The 27474-nt window shown below is 37.1% G+C and overlaps 2 protein-coding genes and 1 long non-coding RNA gene across 4 annotated transcripts; 2 read left to right on the forward strand and 1 right to left on the reverse strand.

The window, feature by feature from the left end:
• The first annotated feature begins 666 nt into the window (after nt 1-666).
• Nucleotides 667-13106, forward strand: LOC116475498 (protein NipSnap homolog 3A). Its single transcript, XM_032164774.2, has 6 exons — nt 667-888; nt 3964-4174; nt 5899-6057; nt 7546-7695; nt 12076-12162; nt 12253-13106. Exons 1-6 carry the CDS (start codon nt 829-831, stop codon nt 12327-12329), a joined length of 744 nt encoding a protein of 247 aa, XP_032020665.1. The 5' UTR covers nt 667-828; the 3' UTR covers nt 12330-13106.
• On the reverse strand, nt 4111-17221 carry LOC116475499 (uncharacterized). Its single transcript, XR_004249913.2, has 4 exons — nt 16918-17221; nt 8659-8746; nt 6989-7087; nt 4111-4237 (listed from the first exon to the last, which is right to left on the reverse strand). It is a non-coding gene; the product is annotated as an uncharacterized LOC116475499 (long non-coding RNA).
• On the forward strand, nt 17183-27474 carry LOC116475495 (protein NipSnap homolog 3B). 2 transcript variants are annotated; one of them, XM_032164772.2, is made up of 6 exons: nt 17183-17313; nt 19649-19859; nt 22183-22341; nt 24163-24312; nt 26471-26557; nt 26646-27474. In XM_032164772.2, exons 1-6 carry the CDS (start codon nt 17254-17256, stop codon nt 26720-26722), a joined length of 744 nt encoding a protein of 247 aa, XP_032020663.1. In that variant the 5' UTR covers nt 17183-17253; the 3' UTR covers nt 26723-27474. The 2 variants fall into 2 exon arrangements, with proteins under 2 accessions (XP_032020663.1, XP_058301571.1); XM_058445588.1 differs by lacking the exon at nt 17183-17313 and adding an exon at nt 17821-18069.

Genomic DNA, 27474 nt, shown 5'->3' on the forward strand with positions numbered 1-27474 from the left:
TTTGGGGGCAGTGGCATCTATGAGACATAAATCCTCATCTGCCACAGAAGGAAGTGAACACATACTATCCATAACTGAAAATGCAATAAACAGCGGAAAATACTTCTTACTTAAAAATACAGAAACAAGCATTAAATGAAACAGCTTAAAATGTTGAAGGTGGTTACTCTGGGAACCAATACTCCCGGACTGGGACGACTAGACCAGGATATGTTTAACTTTGACTTTTTCATTTCAGGCTCGATGCTGCCATTTCTCTGAGCTCGTGGAAAACTTGATCTAAATCTTAATTAGGAGCCTTCTAAGATGGAGAACACATTCATTGCAGAGAGGTCAGGCTCAAATACACGTCTATCACAACATCTAAAACTTAACTCAGGAAAAAACCTCCACGATTTTAAATACAAAGCACTGCACATGCACGCACTCAACACCTCTCCTTCTTTCTCTATGGACAACACATCCACAACCCCTGCACATTTACCAATCAACACAACTGAGCAGTGGAGCCAATGAGGTGAGTGAGGGCCCAGAAAGTTGGAGCAGGAACGATCCGAGCCTTCAGTTAATCCTAACGTCACCTCTAACGTTTGGGGTAAGAACGTTTCAGGAAACCAAAGGGGACCAACGCTCAGCACAGTAAAGAAAGACACCAAGCTACGGGGACCCGCCGCGCCTCCCGCGCCGGGGTGGAGCTGACCCCGCCGAGCCCCGCCCCAGCCTGCGTCTGCCAATGATCCAGAAGCCGCTCCTTTCCACTCGGGAAACCTTCAGAGGAGTCTCAGAAAGGACACGGCTGGCTGCTTTTCTCAGCGCCCAAGCAGCGCCATGCTTGTCCTCAGAAGCGCCCTGACTCGGGCGCTAGCCTCACGGAGGCTGGCGCCTCAGGTACCGGCCGCGGGGGTGCCCAAGCCTTCACCCGAGGGGAGGGGAGGGGGGAGTGTTCCGGGAACGTGCGAGCAATGCGCATGCGCTCTGCGCCACGCGCGCCCAGGCTTGGGGCCCCACAGAGGTTCTAGCGTGAGCCCCGGAACCCCAAGACAGGGGTACCCGGAACGCGCGTGAGGAGGAGGCCGCTGCTAGGGGAATACCCTCAGCCCGGGTCGTCTCGCGGGCAGTCGCGGTCAGAGGGCTTTTCTAGCCTGGATGCCATACCCACCGGGACACTCCAATGGCGCCGGCTATTTCGTTTTTGCGGCCCAGCTACGTCGCGGCTGCGGCCCAGGGAGCGCTCCCATGTTGTCACCTGGCGCTGTGGAGCCGCCGGTGGAGTCGTAGCTTTCCAAGCCACCGCCCTCTCTAGACATCAGGTTGAAGGAGGGAATTGCCGACCAGCCGCTTGCCACGGAACCGGCCTCCCCTTTTTAAATGAAACACACAACTTCCAAGCATTTCGCGGAGACCCTTGAAGAGGAGGCCCAGGGTCCCGGTGGGGCTGGACCCTGCCCGCCACTCGCGCTTCGTGCGGTCGCTCCCCCAACCAGGCAGGACCGGAGCCTCCTATCAAACAGGACGATGACAGACAGATTCTTTTAACCTTAAATGAGAAATGGACAAAATGGAGCTTGTGATTCTGCCCTAACTTTCGGGAGTGGCCTATTCTATGGCTCCAACCTAGAAATTTCTTTTCCTTTTCATGTTTAGGACTTTACTCCTTTCTGAAGGAGCAGGATGGGAAGGGGATTAACCTGTCCTAGAGACAGACTGAGGAACACTAAAGAAGAGCAGCTCATGTCCATTCACCCCGGGTTAACAATGCAGTTTTTACCCTAATGATTCTCCAGTGGGGCAGGGCCAGGAATGACGTCCTTATGGCATGATTCCAAACTTTTAAGTTTTTAAAAATGTCCATCAGTTGTTCTAAGTGAAGTGGAGGTTGTTGCTGGTGGGAATGATCCCTAACTTGGAGATAAGGGAGGATGGACGATTCATGATTTCTGCCCTAGCAGCTAAAAGTCATCCCTGCAACAAAATTCTTAACTCCCATCCGGCTCCCCCACCATACCCTACTCCCCTTTGGTCTTCCTTCTCTGGCACCACCTGTCCACATCTCTCTCTCACTATACGTTCCCTACTGTATATTAATACTGCCCAAAATTGTAAAAATGTGTACCTTTGATCAACTATTTTATCCTCCAAATACAAATTCCTCGAATCAACTTGAAATCCATTTGTCAGAAATGCCCCATTGGCCTATCTCCTGATATATTTTATTATAATAATTTTGAAATTATGTATACTAGGCACTTGCTTCTTTACCAACATTGTTACTAGAGTTTGGTTTAAAAGCACAAAAACAGTGACCACGAAAGGCAGGGGCAGCTGCAGTTGTTTTTGTTGGTAGGCTTAGTCATTTGAGCAATAAGAATATAACTCACACACGAATAGAATTAACTCTAGATAATTATCATTAAGCCTTATCATACAGTTACATAATTTTGTATTTTGTAAACAAAAATATGTCGGAGCAAAAGCCTACTGCTTTCAGAGACATAGTGGGTAGTCAGTATAAGCCCTAATTTGTCCATAGCTTTGTAGGTATCAAAACTGTCTTAATAGATTATTCTGGTGTAATCAACTTCAGGAAATGGCACATGCTAATCAAACTTATGTAAGATGGATTTATAAGAGTATCACGAGTGCCTGTGTGTATACCATGCGTGTATATATATGTGTGTGTGTGTGCGCGTATGTGTATGTGTATACATACATACACATAGATACCTACATAGAGGATAATCTTAGGCGAGGTATTTCTTACAGAAAGTTCAACCAGAACACAAATTAGAAATTTACACTGCGTGTATGACTATTACAAAAGGAATTAATGGTTCTTAAGTGATATTTTCATCAATGTGGTACAAGTGGATTCATTAAATGTTGTTCACATTGCATCTGTAATTAGAAACTAATAATCAGAAAATTTTGACTCTGAATTTTCTTTTCTCAGCATTCATGTTCTACCATTATATTACAATGATTGGATAGGTCAGAGCTTTTTATTGTGTTAGTTACATTCCAGTCCTATTTTTGGTCAGTGGTTTACTTCTTTGAATTTAGGAAATACTTTGACCTGAATTGTAATTTCCATTTTTTTCAAGAACCTAAAAGAGTTTTCTAGTAAACATTTTTTTATTATGCCTGTTAAAAGTTACGTGCGTACTTAATAAAGTTCTTTGATGTGCATAACTGTAACACATATGCTCTTGACTAAAGATGCAATATTGGCTAATAGGAAAACTTTTGTAAATTTGTTAGAATCCTAATTGTAGTTCTTGCAAAAAGAAGTATCATTAAGATCTCAGCGCCTTCTTATGAGCAATTTCTGAAAAAGTGGCTAAAGGTGACAGTGAACCCCCACTAGGAAACAGTAACTACACACTCAGCATATTTAAGAGTAGTTGTCTTTATTGACACCTCTATGTAAACAAATGTATATGTGAGGCAGGAGAATAGGGCCTCGAGGCAGGGAACCTAAGAACTTCCCAGAACTAAATCAAACACTTCAGCTATGACAAGAAATACCCTCTTCATTTACATAGGGTGTACACAAGAGTAAATGACTTTGCAACTTTACTTCATCCTCTTCATTTATATACGGCTTACACCAAGTAGCCAATGGGACACCTCTAGAGGGTACTGAAACCCTAGAAAATTATGTAACCAGGGCCCTTGAGCCACTTGCTCAGGCCCACTCCTACCCTGTGGAGTGTGCTTTCATTTTCAATAAATCTGCTTTTGTTACTTCATTCTTTCCTTGCTTTGTGCATTTTGTCCAGTTCTTTGTTCAAACACCAAGAACCTGGACACCCTCCATCAGTAACATATTGAGAATTGACAACAGAAGTACAAACATGAGTAATGAGTCTATGAGTGTCCCTTGTACCAGATTCAGATTAGGTTTTAACACAATATATGAATCCTGTCTTCTCAAGATATTTACATTTGTCTTATCTTCTTCAGGTGTGCTCATCTTTTGCTACGGGACCCAGACAATACGATGGAACATTCTATGAATTTCGTTCTTATTACCTTAAGCCCTCAAAGGTGAATGAGTTCCTGGAAAATTTTAAGAAAAACGCTCATCTTCGGACAGCTCACTCTGAATTGGTTGGATACTGGAGTGTAGAATTTGGAGGCAGAATGAATACAGTGTTTCATATTTGGAAGTATGGTAAAGAGTCATCCAATTTTGGCTTTCAGTATAGATTTTCATTTTTCAGTATAGATTTTCATTCTGTTAAATGTAACATAAAACTTAGTTTTTGGATGTATATTATTATAGATACATACAGGTTAACTAAGACTTTTGAAAAGCAATACCAAAAAAAAATTCAGTTCTTATTCTTCCCAGTGGTACACCTCTAACCCCTTGCTTAAACATTACATTATATTACATTAAAAATTGGAAGACATGGCATCTCATATATCAAGCCATAAAATTGTGAACTAGACTTTAAACCTCAGAAAAATGTTAAAATGGTTTCCTGTAAAGACAGTTCATGAAAAATTTAAAGCAGCAATTGTAAAAGTCCAAGTGGATTAAGATCACAAAAGGAAAGGAGAAATCTTTTCTTTTTTTGAAGCTAGGGGGCTGGATATCAGTATTTTAGCAGAAATAATTCAACCATTTAAGGGACTTTACAAGTATGGAAGTTTATAGGGGATGATGGTTAACTTTCAATCCTCACTGAACTCTGAGATTTAATAATTCTGTTATGTTTAGAGACCACATTTGTTTCGTATCTGTACCCCCAGAGTTTTGAGGAATTCACTGTCATACTACTCTAGGGAGGTAAAAGAAAAGGAATGAAAGAGAGTTCTTCCCATGTTGAAACTAACCTACACCTGGTTTAGTAGAGGAAGGAGAATAAGTTACAAGAATGCCCAGAATGCTTGTTACTCCAGTGTCTACATCAGGACTTGATGATACCTAAAGAATTTTTAATAATTTCATTTAGTGTTTGGTTTAGGGTTTTTCCCTGTTAGAAAAAGCCCCATTAAAATACAGTTTATGCTTTAGATGTGGTACAAGTTGTATCATAGCCCATTGAAAAAAACTAAGCTCTGATATACTTCACTTAAGTTGTAAGATAGGTATTCTTCCTTATGCCAATGTAAACCATATGAAACTCTCTTGCCATTAGTCTTATGAGGTCCTAATGGTAATTATAGTACTAGGCCCATATGTTGGCAAATGTATATAACTGTTTGGGTAACTTAAATAGAAGACAAGTGCTGGGGAGAAAGAATGGATGACAATAAGAGAATCAGCATTATTTCTTTGAAATCGGTTTGTTCAAAGGAGAAGAGCTTTAAAAAGTACAGTTGAACTTCACTCATGTTAAATTTGATTCAAGATGTTTTAACTTCACTCATGTTAAATTTGATTCAGAGTGTATCTGGACTTGACTACCCACCACCACCAAAGAAAAAGTCTTTCTCTAAACTAGCACTATAAGTTAAATGCCTCAATCAAGTAAGAATAGTTCACATATACTGCGTATTAACTAGTGCCAACCACTATATTCTAAACTCCTTTCATGTGTTAATTTAATCCTCATACAACCCTGGAGGTAGATGTCTTATTATCTCAATTTCACAGAAAGTGAGGCACAGAAAGATTCAATAACTTACCTAATGCACAAAACTGCCTACTATATGGTTGAGCCTATGAAGCCTATTATGTGACATTACAGTTTGCATTTCTACTGCCCTTTTTGTCCTTGAGCAACTTCAGGGCAGATGGTCACATCTGTTTATGTTGGTGTCTCCAAAGGCCTAACACAAGGTTCTTATATGGCATCAATGACCATTGCTGATTTGAATGAAACCCAGAAAAGTACAGGTGATTTAAAATTGAATTTTTTATTTTTCTTAATTCTTTTCTTCCCACAGATAATTTTGCTCATCGAACTGAAGTTCGGAAAGCCTTGGCCAAAGATAAGGAATGGCAAGAACAATTCCTCATTCCAAATTTGGCTCTCATGGATAAACAAGAGAGTGAGATTACTTATCTGGTACCATGGTGCAAATTAGAAAAACCTCCAAAAGAAGGTAAGTCCTTCCTTCTTAGTCACTGAGTTTTGATGAATAAAATACTAAAGAACTTAAGTGATAAAAACTGAAGTTCCTTTGGAAAAAAATAAAATTAATTCTTTGTTTTATATAGAAACATACAGTGATTGTGGTGGTAAAAATAAATGGGAGCTCTTACCCCATCCTTTAAAAAAATGAGCATAAAATAATGAGATATTTTTCAAATTGAGACCTTGCAGATTTGTAAAGCTTAACTGTGTTATAGAAAAAACTGACATGGTCAGTAGAGGTTGAGAATTTGTGCATTGGGAGCAAAGAACGTGTTGATAGGTAAGGGATAGCATATGAAGTTTTGCCATAATTTTAAAATAATAATTTTACATTTAAAATGTAAAAGTATTTTCATAAATTATAATTAATCTTAAATCATTAAATACAGCTTTGCTTATAAAACTGAATATTTGGGGGAAACAGATTAAGTGAAACTGCCAAGCTATATTACTTTAATCTAACTTTTCTGTCTTCTTTCTTGTTTCTCAGTTTGAAAGTAATTGCTTAAGATTTGTTTTCTTGCTGATTTCATTTCTTGCTGACTTAAAGAAACTATTACCTCAATCCAGTTTTAAATAAAGGTCAGATTAGAAAAGCATAAACTCATTTAAATGTTATTTTACTTCCCTCATTATTCCCAACTTTGTAGTGTATTTAGGTTACAAAAAATTTATAAAGTCTTCCTTGGATCTTTACCTACTTAGGTGTCCCCTCAGCTCTCAGCACTATCTAAATAAAATAGTTCACTTCTCTGACAGTGTCAAATCTTGGTTCTCCTCCTCTGTGTACATCATTGCTTGGAAATTTTTACATGCTTTTCCTACTTGTCCCAGAGTTTCTTTCTCTCCACCAGCCCTATACTTCTGTCCAAAGTGTACAATACTTTTCAAGTATTTACCTGGATATTTAGGAAAAATAAAACCATCTCTTTAGGTTTGTTTTTTTTCCTCCAAAATTCAAAGATATCACTTCAGGTCCACTCTTTGCTTTGCTGTTCCTGTTAAAAGTGGAAAATTACAGGGAGAAATTATATGAAGAAAAACATAGCGGAAATTGGAAAGAATGAAAATATAGATTGGAAAATTCTTCTTTTATTCTTTTATTTTCTAAAAGCATAGACTTATGCAGCTCAAAATTCTATATCATTATACATTCTCAACAGTTTTTTAACAAATGTTATAGATTAAAAATATTTCAGATAATAGTTTATAATAGCTTCCAGTTCTTTTTGTCATCTGTATGATTAAGCATAACAACTCACTCTTAAACATGGGCAAGGACTTTCTAAACATAAAAGCAAAGAGAGTGCAAATATAATAAACATGTCTACATAATATGTATGCGTGTCTGATCCTCCAAATCTGTGTGTGTAGATAGTGAAAGACTTTTCACTGAGAAACATGATTGGATATTGCTTGAATGTTTTCTGAAAAATTCTTTTTCTCCCTATTCCAGGAGTCTATGAACTGGCCACTTTTCAGATGAAACCTGGTGGGCCAGCTCTGTGGGGTGATGCATTTAAAAGGGCAGTTCATGCTCATGTCAATCTAGGCTACACAAAACTAGTTGGAGTGTTCCACACAGAGTACGGAGCACTTAACAGAGGTACAATTGTCCATTTCTTCTTATATGAAATTGTAATATATATTGTGACCTAAGTTCCTTAGGTCAGTTTCTTTCTCATTATAGAGTATATTTTATTATTTACTGCCAAATGTTTAGTTTTTTGTAATTTTTAAAATTGAGAAAATCTCTTTTACATCTTATTTATTTAGAATGTTAACTTATGAAACCTTCAAATGCTGAATAGCTGTTTTCCCTGATACATCAAAATGATTAAATTTTTTAAACTGAAGGAACCTCAGCTGGGCGCAATAGCTCAGACCTGTAATCCCAGCACTTTTGGAGGCTGAGGGGGCGGATCACCTGAGGTCAGGAGTTCGAGACCAGCCTGGCAAACATGGTGAAATCCCGTCTCTAGTAAAAATAGAAAAAATTAGCCAGGCATGGTGGTGGGGGCCTGTAATCCCAGCGATTCTGGAGGCTGAGGCAGGAGAATCACTTGAATCCAGGAAGCGGAGGTTGCAATGAGCCAAAATCGTGCCATCGCACTCCAGCCTGGGTGACAAGAGCAAAACTCCATCTCAAAAAAAAAAAAAATGAAGGAACCTCAAGAAATAATCTGTTACTTTATCATTTCTTTTTCCTCTGAATGTACTTTTATTGATTTTTTTTAAATAATATTACTTGGGGTAGGGAGATTATCTCTAAGCAAAAAAAGTAATATATGTTTTGTATAAATATTAAAACCCCCCTCATAAAAATTTACCCATTTTCCACCACAGTTTTATATATATCTATTCAGACAGATGTAGTAAATATGTATATATATTGAGGTAAATTTATATATGGATATAAATTTATTTAATAAAACACATACTTGGGGTATTTAACTTGTAATGTTGAAAAACATTTCAATCAGAATTTCAAGATTTTTTGTGGCAAATTCAGAAAAACATTTGTAAAGTTTATCTGAAAGGAGAAAAGAGCTGATGAGGTAGCTCATACCTGTAATTCCAGCGCTTTTGGGAGGCTGACGCTGGAGGATTGCTTAAGCCCAGGAGTTCACGACTACCCTGGGCAACACAGCTTGTCTCTACAAAAAAAAATTTTAAGAATTAGTTGGGCATGGTGGCAAACACCTGTAGTCCTAGCTACTTGGGAGGCTGAAGTGGGAGGATTGCTTGAGCCAGGAGTTCAAGGCTACAGTGAGCTATGATTGCACCACTGCACTCCAGCCCCTGAACAACATAGTGAGACCCTGTCTCTTAAAAAAAAAAAAAAAAGTAACGAAGGATAAATGTCTAAGAATAGTTAACAAATATTTGAAAGACTCATCATAATATCCTGTTGCCTTTCTATTATCTCTTTATGTCCAATGGACATCTCAAACCTAATATACCCATCTTTATGCAGAAATTCAACTTCTTGTAATAATCTGTCATAAGAAAATAGAATATATAAAAATAGATGTATATTCAGGTTGGAAAATACATGGAGGAGAAACTGTTATGAAAATTATTAGATGCCTATCTCACACCACATGTGAAAATAAAGTCAAGCTGGATTGTATATTATAATGAAAAAAATTTAATTCATAAAATTGGTAAAACAAAATGTAGATGAATTTATTTAATAATGTGGATTGGGACTATATTTGTAAGCCAAAAGCAAATGAAGAAACTATGAAGAAAAAAAAATCAACTTATGATTTTATTATACAAAGGCTCAAACTTTCTGGATGCCTGAAAATCACCATAAATGAAATTCAAAAGCAAAAATAAAAATTTATGCAAAAGTAGACATGCACATGGCTACTAAATATATATTAAGGAAAATGCATATTAAAACAATAATGAGATGCCATTTCTTTACCTTATAAAAGGTATACTTACATGGATATAGTATTAGGTCAGGAAAAAATAAGTACTCAGATACTGTGGAGGGTTCATATTAGCTTAATTTCCCCCAAAATTTGACAATAAAAAGAAAAGCCTTATTTTTATTGTTTTTGCCAGTATTACTTCTAGAAAATATGCCTGGGTGTGTATGTGTATAGGTGTGCTAAATTATACAGAAAAGAAATTTGAAAGTATATAACATACATAGTAGTCATATTTCAGTGAGATAAATGGTTAAGTCTCTATGTTAATATTCTTTTTTTTTTTTTTTTTTTTTTGAGATGGAGCCTCGCTCTGTGGAGAGTGCAGGTGCGATCTCAGCTCCCTGCAACCTCCGCCTCCTTGGTTCAGGCGATTCTCCTGCCTCAGCCTCCCAGGTAGCTGGGATTACAGCTGTGTGCCACCATGCCTGGCTAATTTTTGTAGTTTTAGTAGAGACAGGATTTCTCAGGCTGGTCTCAAACTCCTGACCCCAGGTGATCCGCCCGCCTCGGCCTCCCCGAGTGCTGAGATAAGAGGCATGAGCCACTACACCTAGCTTCTACCTTTATTTTCTATACTGCACATATAGAAGTTTTATTTTTAAAAAAACTACAGAAAATGTGTGTTCATACACTTTTTAATCTTAAATTCATTCTCAGTGTTAGGAGAATTGGTAATCAGTACCTCATTTCTGGAGGACAGTGTATACTATATACACTATATGTAAGTACATATATTTAAGACATGCTCTTTGGTTCCCTCAACTTAAATTCTACTTTATATTAAGGAAATAATCAGATTCAGACTGCCTAGGTTTGAATCCCAGGTACACTACTTACTTTTTGACTTTGGGTAAGTAAACCTCACCATACCTTAATTTTTTCGTCTATAAAATGATAGATTATTATGAGGACCTAGATTATTATGAGAATTAAATGAGTTAATACATTAAAATGCTTAAAACTAGCCTGACACAGTTATATCATTCAATAAATGTCAGTAGTTGTCATTGAAAGTATTATTATAAACATATAGTTGTGCTCAAATGAAGTTTGTTAATATTGTTTACATTAAAGAAACATTGGAAATGTAGTATGACCTTCTTTATGTAATACATACGTAATACAGAAATCGATATACATGTACATCATATCGTGTATTTACATAAGCTAAGCAAATATGCATATATATGTTTATTTGTATAAATATACAACCATATATAAAAATACAGGCCAGGTGTGGTGGTTCACGCCTGTAATCCCAACACTTTGGGATGCCAAGGCAATAGGATTGCTTGAGGCCAGGAGTTTGAGACCAGCCTGGGCAACAAAGTGGGAACCTGTCTCTACAGAAATAAAAATAAAATTAAAATTAAAAAATAAAAATACATATATACACAAATACAGAAAGAGATACACCAAATATAAAAGAGATACACCAAAAATAAAATGATTACAGTTTGTTTATAATCTGTATTTTCCTATACATCTAACATTTATATATTACAATTATAAAAACTTCATAAGCAATTTTGTACAAGAAGAACATTTATTCCAGTATTTTATAGAATACTGAAATATTGGAAATAGTCTAAATAGTCAACAATAAGGGGTTGGCATAATAAGTTGCTGTACCTGTAAGGAGGAATTTATATAACCATTAAAAATTAATAGTGCCATAGAAAATACTGTTGATTTTTAAAAACTTGTTACTAAGCTAAATCTGTTATTATAATATATAATAAGACCCTGATTTGGTTTTACTCATATTTTGTAAAGGAAATACAATAAATTTCCATAGAGGTTTTCTCTATACTGTTAACATTATGCCACTTTTAATTTTCTTCTTTGTATAATGTAAAATTTGAATAGTAAACACAATTTGCTCATAATTTTGCTTTTTTAAAAATTAAAGGAAAATATAGTAGGAAATCATAAAATTTGGGTCTTGTCTTGATTGTGCCTCTAGCTGTTTTACTTCAGTACTTCCGTTTTCCAGCCTTGTATTTCTTCATCTATAAAACCAATTTGATTAATTTATCAATTTCTCTAGCAAGTCTCTGACCCCTCTGAAATCTTATCAGTAACATATTTAGTTTTACCTTTTTGATATCATTATTTCGATTTAAAGAATAGGATGGTTTTGGCCAAGCGCGGTGGCTCATGCCTGTAATCCCAGCACTTTGGGAGGCTGAGGTGGGCGGATCACCTGAGGTCAGGAGTTCGAGACCAGCCTGCCCAACGTGGCAAAACCCTATCTCTACTAAAAATACAAAAAAAAAAAAAAAATTAGCCGGACATGGTGGTGGGCGCCTGTAATTCCAGCTACTCAGGAGGCTGAGGCAGGAGAATCGCTTGAACCCAAGAGGCGGATGTTGCAGTGAGCCGAGATCCCGCCACTGCACTCCACTCTAGGTGACAAGAGTGAAACTCTTCTTTCAAAACAAAAAAAAAAGAATAGGATGGGTTTGATTCATTTTTCTGTTATTTCTTATTTGTTAAGGCCATATTTTTTAGAAACTACTTGTGGTTTATTTCTGCAGTTCATGTTCTTTGGTGGAATGAGAGTGCAGATAGTCGTGCAGCTGGGAGACATAAGTCCCATGAGGATCCCAGAGTTGTGGCAGCTGGTAAGCTGTTTGACTAGGCATGAATTATTTTTAGAACAAATGTGTTTCAGTCAGTAACTCTATATGCCTTTCTATGAAATGTTTTTCCAGTTCGGGAAAGTGTCAACTACCTAGTATCTCAGCAGAATATGCTTCTGATTCCTACATCGTTTTCACCACTGAAATAGTTTTCTACTGAAATACAAAACATTTCATTAACTGCTATAAGATCTGTCTGCTAATGGTGCTTAAATTCTCCCAAGAGGTTCTCAGTTTTATTTGAAGGAGGTGGTAAGTTAATTTGCTATGTTTCTTGCATTATGAAGGCTACATCTGTGCTTTTTAAGTACCACTTCAAAAAATAGTTCTGTTTACTTTCTGCATGGTATTTCAGTGTCTGTCATACATTAAAAATACTTGTCACTGTTTTAAGATCTTGACTCTTCATTTGTTTCAGAATAGCTCTTCTACTGTACTCTAACAACTCTGCTTTATAGCATTTTGTTGTATTCAAATGATAATGGTAGCATTTCCATGCTTGTGACAGCATTTTTAAATTGTTAATATATTTTATCAACCTTTCCATCATGTCTGTTTTCCTGGTTTTTTTGGTTGTTTTTTGTCCAGTAAAATTTATTTTGTAATACCAAATAGGATTCATGAAAATTAACATATTTCTTTACTATGGAAAACCACATTGTCATTTGTGACATCTATGTTAAATATGGTTTTCACATTAGTTATTTGTCACTTACTTGGAAAATGATGCTGTTAGGTCCTGGTATTAAAAATCTAGAAAAGACTTGTTGGTTTATATGCTGAAATGTCTTTATTTATAATTAATTTTAACTACTATTTACTTCATTTTGGATCCTGTTTAACAAAGATACTTGAGACATCCATTTGTTTTAATGAAATCTTTATGGATATGGAAATGCTTGCCCTAATAAAAGCCTACATATACATTCTGGTTCTTTTTATTGAGTTTTATATATTTATCTTCTCTGAAGCTATTGCTGTATTGCTATAAGGTAATGAGACAGTACCAATTTACCATCTTTACTGTAAATATTAAGTTACCTCAAGAAAATTGTATCCCACTAACCCCAGAATCAGATTTTCTTTAGTACTGTCACAGATGTGGTAGTGTTTTCCTACAAACAACTTTAATTTTTGTTTTAATTGAGTGCTTCCTATTAAAGTAGATTTGGTACTTCCAAGACTATGAAATCTATATTTACAGCTATGTTATTTTTACATTTCTATGTTATTTTATATTTCTATTTTACACTGCTGTTACATATAGCTAAGATAGTAAATTATGAATTAGCTGTCTGAGGGGAATTGGAAAAGCAGAAAGTATAGTAACCCCTCATTTATCTAGCTCCCAGGGATTCAAAGGACAGATGAGTTTCCTACACTAAGGCAAAGAAGACTCAACACTGGAGGTAAAAACCTATCATGGAAGTTAGAGGCATTGGCTCTGAGTTTTGTCTAAGAGTCTTCCATCTCAGTGTTTATTTGGAAAGTTTTCACTCAGGAAATTTAAGCATCTAGAGTTTACATGTACAGCTGCTGTCCTCCTATCCAGTTGGGCCAGCACTGGATACACCTCTCCTGCTTTTGCATGAGCCTGACCTTAAAAAAAAAAAAAAAATGCAAGAACATCATCAGGTAGATTGTTCCCTTTGCCCACTTCTTGTAATTCCCACCATCCTTCAACTAATACTTATTTGTTATGAGAGGTGTAAAAATGCATCTTCACACCATCAGATCAGATGGGCAATAATAAGAAATTGGTCAGGAAAACCTCATACACTGCTATTAAGAATATACATTTATAGAACAGTTTGGCACGATTTAGTAAAGATGAATATGTACATAACTTATGACCCAGCAATTCCATTCCTAGTTATATACTCTAGAGTAATGGTTTGTAACCTCTAGTACACAAATCCTGAAGGAGTCTATGGATAGAATTCAGAGTCTGATAACTTGGATAGGTAAAAGTTCCATCTTTATTGGCACCAACTTCTAAGCATTTCCTTTGTTTGTGAAGGTAGGCAACAAACTATTATTAGCAGGACCTGCAACTTTTTAGTCCGTAAAAATCATAGATACTGTCAAATTCTATTTATAGTTGTTGCAAATACAGAAAATTTATTTTACCTTCATCACTACTTCAAAATTATGATACCTCTTACACCTACCATTAGATATTGTTATTTAATATCTTATAAAGAATAGGTCTATTTATTTATCAAGAATTTGCTTTTAGCAGTCTTAAGCAAAAAGAACAAAGCTAGAGGCATCACACTACCAGACTTCAAAATATACTACAAGCTATAGTAGTAACAACATGGTACTGGGATAGAAACAGAAACAGACCAATGGAACAGAATATATAACCCAGAAATTAATCCATACATCTACAGCCAACTGGTTTTTGACAAAGGTGTCAAGAACATACACTGGGGAAAAGACAGTCTCTTCAATAAATAGTGCCAGGTAAACTGGATATCAACATGCAGAAGAGTGAAACCAGACCCCCACCTCTCACTCTATACAAAAATTCAGTTCTATGGGTCAAAGAGCTAAGTGTTAAGACCTGAAACTATAAAAATACTAGAAGAAAATATAAGGGAAATGCTTCTGGACATTGGGGAAAAGTTTTATGAATAAGATTTCAAAAGCACAGACAAAAAAAGCAAAAATAGATTATGTCAAACTAAAAAGCTTCTGCACAGCAAATGAAACAATCAACAGAGTGAAAAAACAACCTATAGAATGGGAAAAAATAATTGCAAACTATTCATCTGACAGGGGTTCATATCCAGAATATACAAGGGACTCAAACATCTCACCAGCAATAACAACCAAACAAATCAATTTAAGAATGGGCAAATGATCTGAACAGACATTCCTCCAAAGGAGACATACAAACAGCTAACAAATATATGAAAAATGTTCAACATCACTCATCAGGGAAGTGAGGTATTATCTCACCCCAGTTAGGCTGGCTATTATCAAAAAGTCAAAAAACAAAGCTGATGAGGACGCAGAGAAAAGGAAAATCTTATACACTGTTGGGAATGTAAACTCTTAGAACTACTATGGAGAACACTATGGAGTTTCCTGAAGAAACTACAAATAATCCACTACTGAGCATTTATCCAAAGGAAAAGAAATCAGTATATCAAAAAGACATCTTCCCCCCCCCATGTTTATTGCAGCACTGTTCACAATAGCCAAGATACAGAATCAGCCTAGGTGTCAAGCAAGATGAATGGATAAAGAAAGTATGTTACATATACCCAATGGAATACTATTAAGCAGTAAAAAGGAATGAAATTCTGTCATTCACAGCAACATGGCTGGAACTGGTGGATATTACCTTAAGTGAAATATGCCAACAAGAGAAAGTTGCACACCACATATTCTCACTAATGTATAAGCTTTAAAAAAAGTTGATTTCAGAAATAAAAAGTAGAACAGAGGATTCTAGAGGATGGGAAAGATTAGGAGGAAGACAAGGATAGGAGAGATTTGTTAAAATTATAGCTAGATAGGAGGAATAAGTTCTAGTGCTCTATACCACTTTAGGATAACTATAGTTAATAATATATAGTTTCAAATTGCTAGGAGGATTTTGAATGTTCTCAACACAAATGATAAGTCCCCGGGGGAGTGGCTTCTGTGAGACCTAAATCCTCATCTGCCACAGAAGGAAGTCAACACATACTCTCCATAACTGAAAATGCAAGAAATAGCAGAAAATGACTATTTTAAAATACAGGCCAAGCGCAGTAGCTCATGCCTGTAATCCCAGCACTTAGGGAGGCCGGGGAGAGAGGATCACCTGAGGTCGGGAGTTCGAGACCAGCCTGACCAACATGGTGAAACGCCGTCTCTACTAAAAATAGAAAAATTAGCCAGGTGTGGTGGCATGCGCCTGTAATTCCAGCTACTCAGGAGGCTGAGGCAGGAGAATCTCTTGAACCCGGGAGGTGGAGGTTGCAGTGAGCCAAGATCATGCCACTGCACCCCAGCCTGAGCGACAGAGCAAGACTCTTGTCTCAAAAAAATAAAAAAATAAAAAACATACGGAAACAGGTATTAGAAGAATAGCTTAAAATGTTGAAGGTGGTTAGTCTGGGGACCAGTACTCCGGGACTGGGAGGACTAGGCCAGAGGTCGGCTGTTTTGCTGTTAAGGCTTACAGAACGATCTAGTTTCAAACTATCTCTGTTTAACTTCGCCTTTTTCCTATCAGGCTCGGTGCTGCTACTCCACTGAGCTCATGGAAAATTAAATCTTTATTAGGAGCCTTCCAAGATCACAGTGGGGTGGCAATGGGGACAGATAACACAATGCAGAAAAGCGAAGGCTCACTGGTCTACAAATACACGTCTATCACAACCTGTAAAAGTTAACCCTGTCCCAGCCTGGCCAATATGGTGAAACCCCGTCTCTACTAAAAAATACAAAAATTAGCCCGGCGTGGTGGCGGGCGCCTGTAGTCCCAGCTACTGCGGGGACTGAGGCAGGCGAATGGCGTGAACCCGGGAGGCGGAGCTTGCAGTGAGCCGACATCGCGCCAGTGCACTCCAGCCTGGGCGACAGAACGAGACTCCGTCTCAAAAAAACAAACAAACAAACAAACAAGTTAACCCTGTCAACATCTCGACTTTAAATGCAAAGCATTGCACATGCACACGCTCAACACCTCCCCTTCCTTCTCCAGGGGCAACACAAGCACAACCCCCGCACACTTACGAATCTACACAACTGCGCATTGGAGCGAATGAGGTCAGGGCCCAGAAAGGTGGGGCAGGAACGATCCCAGCCTTCAGCTAATTCTGTCACCTCTAACGTCTGGGGCAAGAACGTTTCAGGAAACCAAGGGGGACCGAGGCTCAGCGCCAAAGAGAAAGACGCCAAGCTACAGGACCTGTCACGCCTCCCGAGCCGGGGTGGAGCTGACTCCGCCGAGTCCCGCCCCTGCCTGCGTCAGCCAGTGGTCCAGGAGCCGCTTTTTTCCACTCGGGAAGCCTTCAGAGAAGTCTCACAAAGGACTCTGCTGGCTGCTTTTCTCAGTGCCGAATCCGCGCCATGCTGGTTCTCAGAAGCGGACTGCGCAGGGCGCTTGCCTCACGGACGCTCGCGCCTCAGGTACTGGCCGCGGGGGCGCGCCCGAGCCCTGGCCGGAGGGGAGGGGAGGGGAGGGGCGGGAGGTGTTTCTGGAGCGTGCGAGCCACGCTCAGGCGCTCCCAGACCTGGGGCCCCGCGCCGCCGCCGAAGTTCTAACGCGATCTCTGGAGCCGTCTGGAGCGCGAGGAGGAGGCTACAGGCCGTGGTCGTCTCGCCGGCAGTCGCTGTCAGAGGGGTTTTCTAACTGGATGCCAGTGTTTTTGTGATTTTAGTTTTTGTTTTTGAGACGGAGTCTCGCTCTGTCGCCCAGGCTGGAGTGCAGTAGCGCGATCTCGGCTCACTTCAACCTCCGCCTCCCAGGTTCAAGCGATTCTCCTGCCTCAGCCTCCGGAGTAGCTGGAATTACAGGCGCCCGCCACCACGCCCGGCTAATTTTTTTTGTGTTTACTACTTAGTAGAGTTGTGGTGTCACCATGTTGGCCAGGCTGGTCTCGAACTGCTGATCTCAGGTGATCTGCCCCCCTCGGCCTCCCAAAGTGCTGGGATTACAGGCATGAGCCACAGCGCCCAGCCTAAGGACTTTAAAACCCCCACAGGAAACCCTTTCACATCCTACACCCATCTCCTGCTTTAACAAAGTTTATCATTAGACATTCTTTAGGACTCTGCAGTAATTCAGATAAGATGTTCCTGAAAGACCGCTTGCCCAGTAACAGCCTCTGTACCACTGAACTGACAACTCTGTCTTTGAGTCTCTGGAACCAATCAACTCTCTTTGTAAGCAGCCTATGTGAATCTGTCCCTTTTTGCTGATGAAAGCTTCCCTTTACCTTTCCCTGATTGGATGCGTTGATGGCTTTCTATCCCATACATTTGTATCTATAATCCTCATTTCTCATTCCCAAGTAAACACAACATGTTTGTAGATAATTTTTTTTCTAATGTCTTTTTTTAGGATAACGTCTCCAGATACAAATCTCCGAAAACCAACATTAAAAGCAGTTATTACAAATACCTCATTGGCCCATTTTCTGAGATAATAATATTTTTAAACTGTAGATACTAAGCAGTTTTTTTATTTTCAGAATTTGATTAAATTGACCCAAAAAGAATGGCCATCAAAAGAAAGGATAGTTGCAGTTATTTTTTGGTGTGAAGAAGGGTTTTCCAAGGAAACTAAGACACTTGGGCATAAGGGCATAACTCATGCTGGAGATGAATGAACTCAAGATAGACAATTATAATTAGGACGTTATGCACACAAACTACATAGACATTTGTATGTTGTAACCAAAAATATGTCACTGAAAGATGCCTACTGAAACTGTTGCGATAGATTACCCTGGGTAGTGGGCCTCAGGAAGTTGTCACATGCTAACCATGCCTAAATAAATGGATTTGTAAACTAGAATGCCACGGGAGTGGTCTGCGTATACACGTGTGTTTACATAAATATTTGCATGTACATACAGACAGACAGACTGGATAATTTCTGACAGGGCATTTGCTACTGAACATTATGCTCACTCAGGCTCAGAGGGCCAGATTAGGACAGAAAATTTACCTATTGGGCGTATGACTATTACAAAGAGTGGTTCTTAAAGGATAGTTCCATAAACTTGCTATAATTGAGTGCACTAAATGTACATACTTCTTGATATTGCATCTGTAATTAGAAATTAGAAACAATGATGCAGATAATTCTGATTTGTTGAGTTTTTTTCCTTTTCAGCCTTTATGCAGTATACACCCATAGTACAATGCAATTCGATAAGCTATAGCTTCCTTTACTATAGCTTCCTGTTTTTGACCAGTAGTCTTCATCAGTGGATTCAGGAAATACTTTGACCTGAATAGCCCTTCCTGTTTTTTTAGGAACCTTTTAAAAACAAGAGTTTTTTTGTTAGTAAACATATTTTTGGGCCTGCCAAAAGGCATGTGTACTTAATAATTTTTTTTCAGTGTGTGGAACTAATACATATGGTATTGAGTAAGATGGAATATTGGCTAAACAGGGGAAAACCCTTTGTAAATTAAAGAGACTAAGTCTTAAATGTAGTTCTTGGGTAAAGGAGTATCATTATGAACCCACAGCCTTCTTATGAGCAAATTCTCGTGAAAAAATGGCTAGAGGTAGACCCCTGCTGGGAAACAGTCGCTATATATTCATCAGAATTAAGAGTAGTTATCTTTATTGACATCTCTATGTAAACAAATGTACATGGAGAATTGACAACAAAAGTAAACAATGGATAATGAGTCTATGTGTGTTCCTTGTACCAGACTCAGATTTGGTTGTAACCAAATCTGTAATTGTACCTTCCCAAGATATTTACATTTGTCTTACCTCCTTCAGGTGTGCTCATCTTTTGCTACGGGTCCTAGACAATACGATGGAACGCTCTATGAATTTCGTACTTATTACCTTAAACCTTCAAATATGAATGCGTTCATGGAAAATCTTAAGAAAAACATTCGTCTTCGGACAACTTACTCTGAATTGGTTGGATTTTGGAGTGTGGAATTTGGAGGCACAATGAATAAAGTGTTTCATATTTGGAAGTATGGTAAAGAGTCATCCAGTTTTAGTATTCAGTATAGATTTTCATTGTGTTAAATGTAACATAAGACTTAGTTCGTGGATCTATATTACTATAGATACATACAGGTTAAGTAAGACTTTTTAAAAGCAATAGCAAAAAAAATAAATTTAGCAGATCTTCTTCCCAGTGGTACACCTCTAACCACCACTTGCTTGAACTCTTATGTTACCATAAATGAGAAAACATGGAGTCTCATATATCAAACCATAAAATTGTGAACTAGACTTTAATCCTCAGAAAAATGTTAGAATCATTTGCTATAAAGATAGTTCGTGAAAAATTTAAAGCAGTAATTGTAAATGTTCAAGTGGGTTAAGATCACAGTTGGGCCTGCCAAAAGACATGTATATTTAATAAAAATGTTGTAAATGTGTAACTAATGTATATGGTATTGACGAAGATGGAATACTGGCTAAATAAGGGAGAATGCTTTGTAAATTTATGAGACTCCTAATTGCAGTTCTTAGGTAAAGGAGTATCATTAGGATAAGAGATTTTTTTTTCTTATTATTATTACAGCTAGGGCTGGATATCAGCATTTTTGCAGAAATAATTCACCCATTTGGGAGCTTTATAAAAACGGAGGTTTTTAAAGGATGATAGTTAACTTTTAAACCTCACCCAACTCTGAGATTTAATAATTCTGTTATGTTTAAAGACGACTTCTTTTTTCATTTCTGTACCCCAGAGTTTCAAGGAATTCACTTTCATACTACCCTAGGGAGGTAAGGAAAAGGAATGAGAGACAGTTCTTCCCATACCGAAGCTGCCCTACCCCTGGTTTAGTAGAGGAAGGAGAACAAGTAACAAGAATCTCCAGAATGTTTGTTACTCCCATGTCTGTTCTTAACAGTCCACATCAGGACTTGAGGATACCTAAAGAACTTTTAATAATTTCATTTACTGTTTAGTGATCAGTGTCCAAAGTTAATAGTCATAAAGTAATTTAATATGAAAAGTGTTCATTCTATGCTTGACATAATTCTTTAGTTTTTCCCTGTTATAATAAAACAGACCCTGTTAAAACATCATTTATGCTTTAGATAAACCACAAGTTGAAACATGTCCCATTGAAAAAACTGCCAATAAAGTGTTTATAATTCATTTATATACTTTAGATAAACAACATATATAATCCACTTATGTGCGTTAGGTGAGCCACAAGTTTAATCATGTCCCATTAAACTGCTCATGAAGACTTTGTAATTCACTTGTAAGATAGGTGTTATTCCTTATCCTCAGCATAAATCATATAATTCATTTACTATTAGTCTTAGGAGGCCCTAAAAGTAAATATACTATATTTGTCCCTCTGTATTCGCAGGAGGTTGCAGGAGGTTGGTACCAGGACCCCCTGTAGATACCAGATTCAGCTCAGGTCCGTTTTATGAAACAGCATAGTGTTTCCATCAAACCCACACACATCCTTCCATATACTTTAAAGCATCTCTAGATTACTTTTAATCCCTAATACAATATAGATACTATGTAAATTGTTGTTATATTATTTCACTTGTTTTTTTTTTAATATTTTTAATCTGCAGTTGGTTGAATCCACAGATGCAGAACCTGTGGAGAGGGAGGGCTGACTACACTAGGCCCATATCTTGGTAAATGTATACACCTGTTTGGGTAACTTAGAAAGAAGAGAAATCAGTTGTAGAGAAAAAGAATTACTGACAAGAAATAAAAGAATCAGCACTATTTCATTGGGAGCTGTTGTTCAAAAAAGAGGCTTAAAAAGTGCATCTTAATTTCATTTATGTTAAATTTGATTCAACGTGTACCTTGACCTAATCACCCACCACCAAGGAAAAATAGTATTTCTCTATAAATCAAATGCTTCCATTAATAAGAATCGTTAACATATACTGAGTACTAAGGTGCCAAACACCATTCTAAGCTCTTTTCATATACTAATTCGTTTAATCCTCACAACAACCCTGGAGGTAGGTGTTATACTATTTTCTTCACTTCACAGAATAAGAAACTGAGGTACAGAAAGATTGAATAACGAACCTAATTCACACAACTTCCTAAGAAAGTCTTAGAGCCTATAAAGTCCATTCTATGTCAATTAAGTTAGTTTTTTACATTTCAACTCCCCTTTTAGACCATGAGTAACTTGAGAGCAGTTGTCACATATATTTATGTTGGCATCTCCAGCGACATAATAACATGGGGTTCCCATATGGCCTTGCACATTTGCTGAACTGAGTAAAATTCAAGTAAAAATATGGGCGATTTTAAATCAAAAAACATTTTCTTAATTATTTTCCTCCCATAGATAATTTTGCTCATCGAGCTGAAGTTCGGAAAGCCTTAGCCAACTGTAAGGAATGGCAAGAACAAACTATCATTCCAAATTTGGCTCACATTGATAAACAAGAGACGGAAATTACTTACCTGATACCATGGTCCAAATTAGAAAAGCCTCCAAAAGAAGGTGAGTTCTTCCCTCTTAGACTATGAGTTTTAATGAGTAAAATACTAAAGACCTAAAGCTATAAAGAGTAAAGTTCTATAGGAAAAAAATGTATAATTCTTTGTTTTATATAATAATATATGATGAGTCTGGAGATAAAAATGAATTAGAGACTGGGCGCGGTGGCTCACGCCCATAATCTTAGCACTTTGGGAGGCCGAGGCGGGCGAATCACTTGAGATCAAGAATTCAAGATCCGCCTGGTCAACGTAGTGAAGCCCCATCTCTACCAAAAATACAAAAATTAGCCGGGTGTGGTGGTGCATGCCTGTAGTCCCAGCTGCTCGGGAGGCTGAGGCAGGAGAATGGCGTGAACTCAGAAGGCGAAGCTTGCAGTGAGCCGAGATCTCGCCACTGCACTCCAGCCTGGGTGACAGAGCAAGACTCCATCTCAAAAAAAAAAAAAAAAAAAAGAGAGAGTTCTAGAGTTCTTTGCTTATCCTTAAAACATTGAGCTTATCCTTAAACATTGCTTATCCTTAAAACAAAAAAATTAAGTATTTTTCCATATTGAAATCTAACGGATGCCTAACAAAAGTTGACATGGTCAGTACAGGTGAAAAAGTGGGGCTTGGGAGCTAGGAAAACAGGTGTAGGTAGATGAGTCATAGTTTATGAAATTTTGTCACAGTTTTAAAATGTATAAACTTCTAAATATAAAAGTATTTTTTCCACAAAGTCAGCTAATCTTAAATCATTAAGTACATCTTTGCTTGTAAACTGACTGTTTTGGGGGAATGAATTACACTGTTAAGCTACATTATTGTAGTTTAACTTTTGTGTCTTCCTCTTTCTTGTTTCTCAGTTTGAAAAGATTTGTCTTCTTCCTTATTTCACTTCTTGCTCACTAAAGGAAATAATTACTTCAATCTAATTTTAAACAGAGGTCATATTTGAAAAGCATAAACTAATTTAAATTTCATTTTATGTCTCCCATAAACTCAACTCTGTATTTTATTTTAGATTATAAGAGATTTGAAAAGTCTTGTTTGGATTCTAATGTACTTAAAACTCCCCTTAGCTTTCAGCACTAAGTAAAACAGTTGGCTTCTCAGTGTCAAGTCTTATTAATAGTTCCCTTCCTCTATGTCGTTCATAATTCTTTAGTAACTTTGTATTTCTTTCCTTTTTCTTGTCCAATCTACCTTGTACTCTAGTTTCTTTCTCTCCACCCATCTTATACTTCTGGCCAGAAGGTAGAATGGTTTTTAAGCATTTACCTGGATATTTAGGAAGAATGAAACCACCTCCTTGAGGGTTTTCTTTTTCTCCTTAAAGGCTCAGACATCACTTCGGGTCAACTAGAAATAGAATCCTATAGGGGAAAATTATACAAAGGAAAAAGTTATTTCCTCTCAAAATTGAAAAGGAGGAGGAAATGTAGGATATCAGAAAGTACTTCTGTTATTCATTTCTTTTTTAAAAAGTGTAGCCAGGCAGCTTGAAAATTCTGCTTCATTATACATTCTCAGTATCTGGTTTTTTGACAAATTTTATAGATTAAAAATATTTCAGAGTGTAGTTTATATATAGCTTCCAGTCCTTTTTCTTTATTTTCTTTATGATTAATTTTAACAACTGACCCTTAAACATGGACAAAGACTTTCTAAACATAAAAGCCAAGAAAAATAATGCAGAGAATCAATAAATATGACTGCATATGTATATATACATGGATTATCCTCTAAATTCATTGGTTAGCCTTCTAATGAAATCAAGAAAACCTGGTTAGAAATTGTTTGAATGTCTTCTGTGAAATAATTATTTTTCTCCCTATTCTAGGAGTCTATGAACTAGCTGTTTTTCAGATGAAACCTGGTGGGCCAGCTCTGTGGGGTGATGCATTTGAAAGAGCAATTAATGCCCATATCAATTTAGGCTACACGAAAGTAGTTGGTGTTTTCCACACAGAATATGGAGAACTCAACAGAGGTACAGTTGTCCATTTGTTCTATGAAGTTGCCATGTTTATTAGATCAGTTCTTCTCTCTTTTTCATTTTGGTACCTGTTTAATTTTTATCTCCAAATTTTTAGAGTTTGTTGTTTATAGGATTGAAGAAACCTTTAAGCATCTTATTTTACATCTTATTTTTTTAGAATGTTAATACTTTATGGAGCCTTTTTCAAATGCTGAACTGCTGTTTTTTTTTTTTTAACTTTTATTTTAGGTTCACAGGGTACATGTGAAGGTTTGTTACCTAGGTAAACCCATGTCATGGGGGTTTGTTGTACAGATTATTTAATCACTCAGGTATTAAGCCCAGTACCCAATTGTTATCTTTTCTAATCCTCTCCCTCCTCCCATCTTCCATTCTCAAGTAGACCACAGGGTCTGTTGTTTCCTTCTTTGTGTTCATAAATTCTCATCATTTAGCTCACATTTGTAAGTGAGAACATGTGGTATCTGGTTTTCTTTTCCTCTGTTGGTTTGCTGAGGATAATAGCCTCTAGCTACATCCATGTTCCCACAAAAGATATAATCTGGTTCTTTTTTATGGCTGCATGGTATTCCATGGTGTGTCTGTACCACATTTTCTTTATCCAGTCTGTTGTTGATGGGCATATAGGTTTTCATGAAAAGATTCCAAGTCTTTGCTATTGTGAATAGTGCTGCAGTGAACATTCACGTGCACATGTCCTTACGGTAGAATGATTTATATTTCTCTGGGTATATATCCAGTAATGGGATTGTTGGGTCGAATGGCAGTTCTGCTTTTAGCTCTTTGAGGAATCACCATACTGCTTTCCACAATGGCTGAACTAATTTACACTCCCACCAACAGGGTATAAGTGTTCCCTTTTTTTCACAACCTCACCAGCATCTGTTATTTTTTGACTTTTTAGTAACAGCCATTCTGACTGGTGTGAGATGGTATCTAATTGTGGTTTATATTTGCATTTCTCTAATGATCAGTGATATTGAGCATTTTTTCATAAGTTTGTTGGCCTTATGTATGTCTTCTTTAGAAAAGTGACTATTCATGCCCTTTACCTACTTTTTAATGGGATTCTTTGTTTTTCTCTTATAAACTTGTTTAAGTCCCTTATAGAGGCTGGATATTAGGCCTTTGTCAGATGCGTAGTTTGCAAAAATTTCTCCCATTCTGTAGGCTGTCTGTTTACTCTGTTGATACTTTTTTTTTTTTTTGCTGTGCAGAAGCTCTTAAGTGTAATTAGATACCATTTGTCAATTTTTGTTTTTGTCATGATTGTTTTTGGTGTCCTTGTCATTCAAAATTAATATCATTGACATAGAAAATTCTCACATTGTTGCAACATTTTAAAAAATCTGTTACTAAGTATAATACACAGTAAGACCCGGCCGGGTGCGGCGGCTCACGCTTGTAATCCCAGCACTTTGGGAGGCCGAGGCGGGCGGATCACGAGGTCAGGAGATCGAGACCACGGCAAAACCCCGTCTCTACTAAAAATACAAAAAATTAGGTGGGCGTGGTGGCGGGCGCCTGTAGTCCCAGCTACTCCGAGAGGCTGAGGAAGGAGAATGGCGTGAGCTCGGGAGGCGGAGCTTGCAGTGAGCCGAGATTGCGCCACCGCACTCCAGCCTGGGTGACAGAGCGAGACTCCGTCTCAAAAAAAAAAAATATACAGTAAGACCCTAATTTGGTTTATTCATTTTTTTTAAAAGGAAACACACCATATGTTGATAAAAGTTTATCTAGGCAGTTAAGATTATACTAATTTTTATTTTTTCTTTGTATCACCTAAATTTTCTACAGTAAACAATTTTTTATAATCTAATTTTTTAAAAAAATAAAACATAGTAGGAAGTCATTCCTACATAGTAGGAAAACTCGGGTCTAGTCTTAATTGTGCCTTACGCTGTGTTTCTTTGCATTCTCTCTTCAGCCTTGTTTCCAGTTTATCTCCCAAATTTATAAATTTATAAATTTATCTCCCTTATAAATTTATCTCCCAAATTTCTGATCCCTCTGAAATCTTATCACTAACATATTTAGTTTTACCTTTTGATTTTGATTTAAAGAATAAGGCAACAGTTCTGATTCACTTTTTCTATATTTCTTGCTATTGCCATATATTTCAGAAACTATTTGTGGTTTATTTCTGCAGTTCATGTTCTTTGGTGGAATGAGAGTGCAGATAGTCGTGCAGCTGGGAGACGTAAGTCCCATGAGGATCCCAGAGTTGTGGCAGCTGGTAAGCTGTTTGACTAGGCATGAATTATTTTTAGAACAAATGTGATTCAACCAATAACTGTATGCCTTCTTATGAAATGTTTTTCCAGTTCGGGAAAGTGTCAACTACCTAGAATCTCAGCAGAATATGCTTCTGATTCCTGCATCATTTTCACCATTGAAATAGTTTTCTACTGAAATACAAAACATTTCATTAACTGCTCTAAGATATGTCTGCTAATGGTGCTTAAATTCTCCCAAGAGGTTCTTGCTTTTATTTGAAGGAGGTGGTAAGTTAATTAGTTAATTTGCTATGCTTCTTGCATTTTTGAAAGTTACATCTTCTCCACTGCTTTAAGAAATAGTTCAGTTCACTTTCACCTTGGCATTTCAGTATCTGTTACACATTAGAAGTAGTTGTCACTATTTCATCATCTTGGTTTTTCATTTGTTTTAGAATACCTCTTCTGTATTTTGATAACTCATTGCTTTATAGCATTTTCTTTTACTCAAATAAGGATTTTACATTTCCTTGCCTGACAGTATTTTTGAATTATTTATATAAAATAGCTATCTTTTCATGTCTGTATTTCCTAAGATTTAAAAAAAAAATTGCTTAGTAAAGGTTATTTTGTGATATAAAATGGGATTTATAAAAATATTAGATTGTTTATTTCTTTACTGTGAAAAAGTACAATGTCATCTGTATTAATTATTGCTTTTACATTGATTATTAGTCATTCTAACTTGGAAAATAATGCAATTGGGTCACAGTGTTAAAAATCTAGAAAAGACTTGTTGGTTTATATGCTGAAATTGTTCATTTATAATTAATTTTACTAATTTCTACTTAGTTTGGATCACTAACAGAGATCTTGGGACATTTATTTGTTTTAAAGAAATATTTATGGTTATGGAAATGCTTGCCCTAATAAAAAT

The sequence above is a fragment of the Hylobates moloch genome, unplaced genomic scaffold (genome assembly GCF_009828535.3).
Source record: "Hylobates moloch isolate HMO894 unplaced genomic scaffold, HMol_V3 SCAFFOLD_10, whole genome shotgun sequence".
NCBI classification, from domain to species: Eukaryota; Metazoa; Chordata; class Mammalia; order Primates; family Hylobatidae; genus Hylobates; species Hylobates moloch.

Bases quoted from the DNA above. Each gene is read 5' to 3' on its own strand.
- LOC116475498 (XM_032164774.2), top strand. From the start codon at position 829: ATGCTTGTCCTCAGAAGCGCCCTGACTCGGGCGCTAGCCTCACGGAGG. The intron at 4,175-5,898 runs GTAAAGAGTCAT...TTCTTCCCACAG, and splicing joins GTTTCATATTTGGAAGTATG to ATAATTTTGCTCATCGAACT. The intron at 7,696-12,075 runs GTACAATTGTCC...TTATTTCTGCAG, and splicing joins GTACGGAGCACTTAACAGAG to TTCATGTTCTTTGGTGGAAT.
- LOC116475495 (XM_058445588.1), top strand. From the start codon at position 17,977: ATGTTCCTGAAAGACCGCTTGCCCAGTAACAGCCTCTGTACCACTGAA. The intron at 18,070-19,648 runs GTAAGCAGCCTA...TACCTCCTTCAG, and splicing joins GGAACCAATCAACTCTCTTT to GTGTGCTCATCTTTTGCTAC. The intron at 19,860-22,182 runs GTAAAGAGTCAT...TTCCTCCCATAG, and splicing joins GTTTCATATTTGGAAGTATG to ATAATTTTGCTCATCGAGCT.